General features: G+C 52.9%; 1 protein-coding gene across 2 annotated transcripts in view; it reads right to left on the bottom strand.

Annotated features, from left to right (window-relative positions):
• Positions 1-1,631: 1,631 nt before the first annotated feature.
• The window catches only part of PFKFB3 (6-phosphofructo-2-kinase/fructose-2,6-biphosphatase 3), a gene marked incomplete at its 3' end in the record, with an annotated part of 28,868 nt that continues 22,390 nt past the window's right edge, over positions 1,632-8,109 (bottom strand). The window contains exon 15 of one of the 2 annotated variants that reach the window (XM_081113865.1): positions 1,632-4,330. In XM_081113865.1, coding sequence (XP_080969991.1) covers positions 4,283-4,330 — 48 coding nt within the window. Of the gene's footprint in view, positions 4,331-7,989; positions 8,017-8,109 lie in introns of those variants that run through there. The other variant, XM_081113864.1, reaches the window with a different exon arrangement.

The following is an 8,109-nucleotide window of genomic DNA, read 5'->3' as shown; positions in this document are numbered from 1 at the left end:
TGGCTAATCAGCGAAATATGCAAATTAACTGCCAACCAAGATGGCGGCCGGCAGCCAGGCAGCTGGAAGCTAACATGAGGCTTGCTTGCTTCGGTGACGGAGGACTCCAAAGTTCCCCGCCTGCCTTGCCGGCCTCTGAGCCTGCAGTTTAAGAAACATTGTTACAAATATAGAAGCTAAACAAAACCCCAGAAACCTGCTTTCAGCGAGCCGGGATCTCAGAGCTGGAGTTGATACAGAGTTTCGATTATAGAACCGAAACAAACCAGATACCTGCTTTCAGGAGCAGAGGCCTAAGAGCTGGAGCCTCAGAGCTAAAGCTGGCCCAGAATAAAAAAAAAAAGAAAAAAAGGAGCGGTTGGGAGCTTCCGTCACCTGCCAGCCTGAAAACAGCCCTCAGCCCCTCACCCAGACTGGCCAGGCACCCCAGTGGGGACCCCCACCCTGAAGGGTGTGTGACCAGCTGCAAACAGCCATCATCCCCTCACCCAGGCTGGCCAGGCACCCCAGTGGGGACCCCCACCCTGAAGGGTGTGTGACTAGCTGCAAACAGCCCTCAGCCCCTCACCCAGGCTGGCCAGGCATCCCAGTGGGGACCCCCACCCTGATCCAAGACCCCCTTCAAGTCAAACCAGCCGGCCCCCACACGTGCACCAGGCCTCTATCATATATAGTAAAAGGGTAATATGCCTCCCAGCACTGGGATCAGCGGAGCTGTGAGCGGCCTCCCAGCACCGGGATCAGCATGACAGGGGGCAGCGCCCAAACCCCCTGATCGCCCTGCGGCTGTGTGTGACAGGGGGTGGGGCCACAACCTCCCTATCGACCCTGCCTTAAGTGTGACAGGGATGGTGCCCCAACCCCCAATCAGCCCTACCCTGAGCATGACTGAGGGTGGCATCACAACCTCCTTATCCGCCCTGCTCTGTGTATGACAGGGGGCGGAACCCCAACTCCCCAATTGGCCCTGCTCTGAGCCCGACCAGGGGCTGCACCTAGGGATTGGGCCTGCCCTCTGCCACCCGGGAGCAGGCCTAAGCCAGCAGAGCATTATCTCCTGAGGAGTCCCAGACTGCGAGAGGGCACAGGCCGGGCTGAGGGACCCTCCCTTCCCCCCCCCCCCCCTCGAGTGCACAAATTTTTGTGCACCAGGCCTCTAGTATGTTAATAATAGGGGAGACTGTGCAGGGACAGGGGAGAGCACATGGGAACTCTGTACTAGCTGTTCTTTCCTGTAAACCTGCACTGTTATAAGAAATCAAGTTTCTTATTGTTATTTCAAAGTTGACACAGCTTATTGTTTCCCAAAAGCTGGCACTAGGCGATCAGTATCGGCATGTCCTGTTTAAAGGAAGCAGTGCAGAGGGAGGTCAAGAACTGAGGGGTAGAAACTTAATGTACTGACCAAAAGTGTCAATTAAAGATTCTTCTTGCACTCGCTGGTCTGGCTCAGTGGATAGAGCGTTGGTCTATCTGGACACATGCTTGGGTTGCAGGCTTGATCCCCAGTGTGAGTGTGCAAAAGGCAGCCGATCAATGATTTTCTCTCATCATTGATGTTTCCATCACTCTCCCTCTCCCTTCCCCTCTGAATTATTCTTCCCCCCCAAAAAAGACCAGAAGTGCACTATAGTGTAATTCAATTGGGTATTTTATTGTTTTGGCAACTGCAAAATATACAAATTTCTGAAAGGCAGCCCCTGTGTGAAAGCCGGCACAGCTTCATCCCAGATAATTAATTCAGACAAATATACAGAATGCAGAGAAGTCTTAAGTCGCACATAAAAGGCCCCAAACCAACCGACAAACAACAACCCAATGTAAGAAATTGTCTATGTTCAAGCTCCTTTATACACATTAAATAAATAAATAGCACATTTGCTATCAAAATAATAAAAAAATAACTTTCAAGTATTACAAACGAAATCATCATTGGTGTGGTTCAAACAGTTTTTCTTCTCCCCCCAAATGAAGAGTTTTGTCCAGGGTCTCAGGACAGAAAAAGGAGAGGGGTACACGTACCCAAAAACAAATATGCAAAGTTAAAAAAATTGGTCCCAGATTTTTTGGGGGGAGGGGGTGAGGGGGAGTGAGAGGCAATAAAGTAGCAAGTGCTCCGTGCCTGCAGCTCCCATACACCCTCCATCCAACACCTCCTCAGAGGTGACCTCAGCAGCATTCTGCTCCTCCCAAGTCTCCCTCCCCATCCATATTCATGCCTATGCCCCACCCAGGCCCTTACAACTATGTTCTGTGGGAGGCAAAGCCTCATTTGTCTGTACCTACTTCAGGCTGTCAGAGGCAAGGGGTGTGCACCTTCATGCAGCCCCACTCAAATCTGCTGTAAGAGTCAAAAACCAGAGCTAGCTCTGACAACCAGGAAGAGAATTCCAGAAAGTGGGACACAGTGAAGTCTTCCTCAAGAGCAGAACCACAGACCCCTCTGCCTAAATATACGCCCACCCTACCAGCACACACTCGTGTCAACCGGACACAAGATAGCGAGAAAGAGGGAAAATAACCCATCTTCAGTGGTACAGAATGTTACATACAGATCCTCTCAGGCAGACTGCAAAGTAAGGGGCAGGGGTTGACTGATTTGGTATGAAAACCTCCCATTTTATTGTATGGTATCTGAAGCATGTTCCACTTCCCAAGTAATCCCAATCAGAGAAACGTACACTCTCTAAAAGCTCCTCTCAAGTAAAAATAGCAGTTCTCTCTACTTCCCACTCCCTCTGTCTCAGCCTGCCCACCCCTGCTCTCAGCTAGCTCACAGGCCAAGCAGGGTGAGGATGTCAGGCTCAAAAGCAGAGGGCAGAAAAGGAACATGACCTTTGGCACCAGCTTTTAGAAAGATCCTCAAAGGTCATTTGGACAAAAGCTGTCTCCAAACCATTTCTTCTGGACCTCAGGACACCCTCTACTTGGAGGCAACAAGGAGATAGAAACTACAGGTATTTAGAATCACATGTTCCCCAATTCCTGCTTGAAATGCCCCCCAAAAAATGTCACAGGTGCCACTAAGGCAAGAGAGGACATTCCCCAAGGAACCCACACCATGCTCAGCATACAGCAGATGCTCCATGAAAACGTGCGGGAATGAGCCGACTCCTGCGGGAGGCGATGAACATAGCCTCTTAGAGGAAGTGGCCCAGAGTGAGGCCTGGCTTGGGCCACTGTCCCCACCTGGGAAACATGGGAAGTGATGAATGTCCTGAAGGAAGGAGGCTGGATCCTTGTTCTTCTCCATGCTGTCTCCCACGGGCTGTCTTGCAATGATCTGAGCGCTTGCTCCCAGCCATTTACTGGGGTTCCTCTGCGCCCCCCATCTCATGGGAATGCCTGACTCCCCACATTCTTCAAGATCTCTAGCCCCCAGGGGCACAAAACCCAAAAATCTAAATTCCTGAAGGGAAGGTGTGATGTTCAGGTCACATGTTCTGCCAGAAAAAAATCTCAAAGCAAAGCAGCCCCAGGGAAGCCAGTCTCATTCAGGTGCCTCTGATCCAGGCCTGCGGCAGAGGGACCACGCAGGTCCCAGGAAGGGTGAGGCCCCGGGGCCATTTCCTCTTGCCAACACCACCAGACTGTCCAACATCTTCAGGGGCTGAGCACAGCCCTGGGACGGTGTGTGGACACGGAGAGGGTCACTCTTAGCGGATGAGCGAGTCCAGCTCAGGGACTTCTGTCTGCACCTCCAGACTGGCTCTCTGGCCGGCTCCACCCCAGCAACTCGTCTTGTCTTCACAGGTCAACATCCCAGGCAAAGATGCACCAACAAGCCTTATGAACGTTTCCTACGTCCCTGAACTGTCAGCAACTGGGACCTAGGCCCCTTCAATTTTAGGATTCTGAGACCAATGTCATTTTCCCAGCTGGGAACATTCCAGGCCAAGGTCACAGACATGAAACAAAAAAACAGCACGAGGTGCCCAATGTCCGTCCCCTCCTCAGGGCCTTCTCTCACCTCCTCCACGGCTCATTGTCCTCACCAAGTCTTATGAAGGGTCCATGAGGCCACACAGCCTGGACAGTGGGGAGAGCATGGGATGGGGGTGGCCACAGAAGCCTAGATTCTGTGCACACACAGGAAAGGCGTGCTGGGGTCTTGGCTGCCCAGGTGCTGTTGGGAGCAGAGATTCACTTTGACCAGCAGACCCCTCTTCTACGCCGCCCAGCCCTTTCCAGGAGAAGCCGTTGGCATGGTCGGCCTCGGGTGGAGGGAAGAGCCCAACCTAAGCTGCGGGAATGGAAATGGAATGGAACCGATGGGTCTGCCTCAGTGTGTCTGGGAGGAGTCGACGCTGCTCTGGGTGCCATTCATGTTCTGTTTTCAGGAGAAAAAGGGTGGGGAAGGGGAGTTATTACTGTTGACTAGGTTTCCAAAGCAAAAGACTAAAACCATGCAATTGAGACTTCAACCTCCCTCCCCCCAAACAAAAAACACAATCCCGGGAGAACATTAGTAACCAAACTGGTGGCAGTTGCCCAGGGAGGCCCCAGGAACATGTGGAGGTGAAGGCCAGGGTCACACAGGAGAAGGGCCTCATGGCGGAGGCAGGAGAAGAGGGACAGCAGGCAGCTCTGTAGGTCAGAGCTGCCCTGGGGAGCAATGGGCCAGCACGTAGAGGACCCTCCTCCGCTCACAGCCCTTGAGAGCCGCGAGGCTGCCCCTGCCCCGGGAAGTCTTGTTGGCCACGACAGGCAGGTGCTCCAGGAGGCCCTCTAGAAAAGCACACGGACTCTCCTCCCCACTCGGCTCAAGCAGGGCCGCACACCTCAGCCCGAGATCCAGATCCTAGGAACACGAGCTCGGCAGCTGGAGCACAGGTGCCGCGAGCGGGCTGGACGTGGGCACTGTCACTAAAGCTCTCTTCCTGTGCTCATAAAAGTAATCCCAGCCAGAAGCCTCGTCTGTAAGAAGCTGGCCAGTACCAACCCCCGCCCACCCCAAAAAATGTTTTTCTATCAGCTGGGGATGAGTGATGGCTGCCACTGCACAGCAGAGGTCTCTTTAACCTCCTTAATTTACCCACCAAAAAGGGAGACTCTTTTTAAAAAGTGTTCTCTCCCATCCTGAGTGTCTACGCCAAGATTGTCTTATAGGACAGGGGTACAGAGTGGAACCCAGGGAGACAAATATGTAAGGATCAGCTGGGCCCACTCCTTTCCCTGCAGAACCAAGGGCCCTGGGGCAGGAATCCCGACAGAAGAGAAGCCCAGGCTGGGAGCACTGAAGGCCAGATCTGAGCCTGCTCTCAGCTGGACTCAGGAGCCCAGCGACTGGACCTCCAACTACAGTACATCAGACAGTCTCTGTGAAGTGGGTGTCTGTTGGGGAAGACTCTGTAGCCTCGAAACCAGAGAGGACCCAGTCAACTTGTAGGGTCAGAGTGAGGTGCTGCCCAGCTGCCTCCAACCCGCCCTCACACATGTCAAGCCTGACTCCGAGCACCCACAAATGATGGCGACGGGACAATGACACTGGGGGCCGCAGGCACAGGCATTGTCAAACCATTCACGCATGGTGTCCCTGGCTCAGGACACATGGAGGGAAAGGAGGAAGTGAGAGAGGGGACCTCAGGAGAATGGTGCTGCTCTTAAAAAAATCATGAGTTCTCTGGCATGGGGTGTATGAGTCACACACTTCACAATGGCCAGTCTTCACACAGACCGAGGCGCCCTGCCAGGCAGAGATGCCATGACTCAGAGAGATGCGGAGGGAGGGGACCAAGGGGGGCATGCACCGAGCCATTTACCTTTCCAAGGTTAGTAAGGAGAAAACTTTGAGAAAATGTGACAGACAGTTCGTCTTTCAAGCATAGTGGGGGCAAAGGAAGAAACATGTTGGAAAAGAAAAAACAAAACACATCTTAGGGAGCATTTTGTTGTTAGTGTGCATCTGAAATTTCAAAGTCAAGGATGCATGGTGACTGGCTGGCCCCGAGCACAGGAAACAGCCCCCAGGACTGGACTGGAGGACACCACATTGGCTGAGCCGTCATGCTCGCTTTGTTGGGAAACCACATTTACAGGCATCCTCCAACCACAGCCCTTAAGATCCCAGGGGTTCCCCCACTCCCCAGCCTCTTGGTGCTCCTGCTGCTCATGAGAAGAAATGCCACTGGCCTGTGCAGAGGGGACGGGGGGGGGGGGGGGGGGGCGGGGGGGGGCATCAAAATGCAGAGTGGAGCGCAAGCCAGAGCGCTGGACGTCCCCACCAAGGCACAGGGCACCATCTCTCCCACCATAATGACTATGGGCCACAGGGCACTGACTACGTGCCAGAGATCCTGTAAGTGCTACATTATCAAAACACCTCGCAATGTTCCTAACTCCATTTCACAGATGAGGAGGTTGGAGTCCTAGAATGACACCACCTTGCCCAGAGTTCCAAATTGAGAGGGTAGTAGAACCAAGATCCAAACCCGGTTCAGTGTGACTCTAACAATACATTTTGGGAACTACAGCTCCAGAGAAGGACTTGTGTTACCAGGCTGGGCTGAGCGCTGAAATCCCAGAGTGAATGCAGGTGTGAAGGGTCCAGAGAACTGGAAGGAGTCTAGCCAAAGGTGCTGTTAGCCTTAGAGATGTGCAAGTTCAAGCTTAGTATGTAGGGGAGGTGCCCAAATGGCCCCCTCCAGCAGGAAGATTTCTTTCCTGGCAGCTCCAGGCCATGAGTGAAAAGAAACAGGAGATGCACAGATGCATGGGGCAGTGGCTCCTAAAGCCTGAATTTCATGGACACGCCCACATTAAGTAAACACACCTCAGCCATGGGAAACAGCTGCATGGGAGAGGCCGCAAGAGCTAAAAAGGAAATCAAACAGCTCCAGGCAGTGCCCCACAGGCGGCAAACATCAGGTGCCCAAGGCAGGGGCAGGGGAACAGTATCTTGACTGTTCCCAGAAACCAGCCCAGAGAAAGCAGCCAGCCTCCGGACAGGGAGGCCTGGTCAAGTCCTGGTTCTGCCACTCACCGGCTGACCTGGGCCCTCATCTGCTAAACGGGGATAGCAACTGCCCTCAGACATCCTGGGGTTAAGGATCAAAGACAGGAGATTCTGTGCAAGCAGTACAGGTGGTGCCACCTAATCTAAGCGCCCAACAACTCCTGTTTTCCCAGAGCAAGCCGAGCTTTTAAGCTTATCAGGCTGACCTCCTAAAGGCCTTTGGCTTCTGCATGAATTGGTGGAGGGGCCCTAATCAGCAAAAGGGATCACGGGTAGGTGCGCTTGAGGGGTTGGAGAGGGTGATATTTCGGGTGGCTGTTCTGAAACTGCAATAGAAAGGCCTCGGTTCCTTTTGTAGTTGGGGCCCACCGGAGTACTGGAAATGCTCTAGCTAACACTTAACCAGAACGTTCTGCAGAGAGCTCTGGCTGCAGGAAAGGGGAAGCCAAATGGGTCTGACTCGAAAGCTGGCTCCAATCCTGAACATGACCATTAAGGCTGAGCAGGTTCCCATACAGGACAACCTGATTCCAAACAACGGTTTCCAATCAGATCGCTCCAAAGTATGGGGGTCTTGGAGCCCCAAGTGTGTGTGTGGGGGGGGGGGGGTCCCTGCCAGGACAAGAGGGAGAGGCTGCAGCGCCTCCTTCTGTTTTGCAGATTAGGCTCTGGGTAAATGTTCCCCTAGGAATGAAAGGGCTCTCCTAGGGGAGACAGAATTTTAAAAAACAGTAGCAGGCAGAAGACTTAGCTCACCACCAAAATCTGACGCCAAGGGGGACAAATGAGATTTAGCACTAACAGTAACCCAGGATGCCAAGAGGGAGTGACGCAGAAAACAGCTGGGCCGTAATTACTTTTGTGTCTTGTGCTACAAACTCATGAATCCCTCCTCTCCCTCCTTCAGTGCCTATCTTGCCTCCTTCATATTTCACAAAAACTGTCGTTAACCTCAACATTTTAACAGACAGGAGGCCAAACTGGCAAGCAAGGAGAAAGAGGTGCTAGCAGCAAAATCATACAGAGAAAAATACTTACAAACAGGCTTTCCCTAGCAAAGGCTGCAGAGAGAAAAGGTTGAGAGAGAGGTCAGTAGAGGGACAGGGTACAAGGCCCAGGTCGTGTGAAATCAGGATTCCTCTCCTGGGACCCCC

The sequence above is a fragment of the Myotis nattereri genome (genome assembly GCF_964212035.1).
Source record: "Myotis nattereri genome assembly, chromosome: 1".
NCBI lineage: Eukaryota > Metazoa > Chordata > Mammalia > Chiroptera > Vespertilionidae > Myotis > Myotis nattereri.
This window is presented reverse-complemented; position numbering and strand designations above follow the sequence as displayed.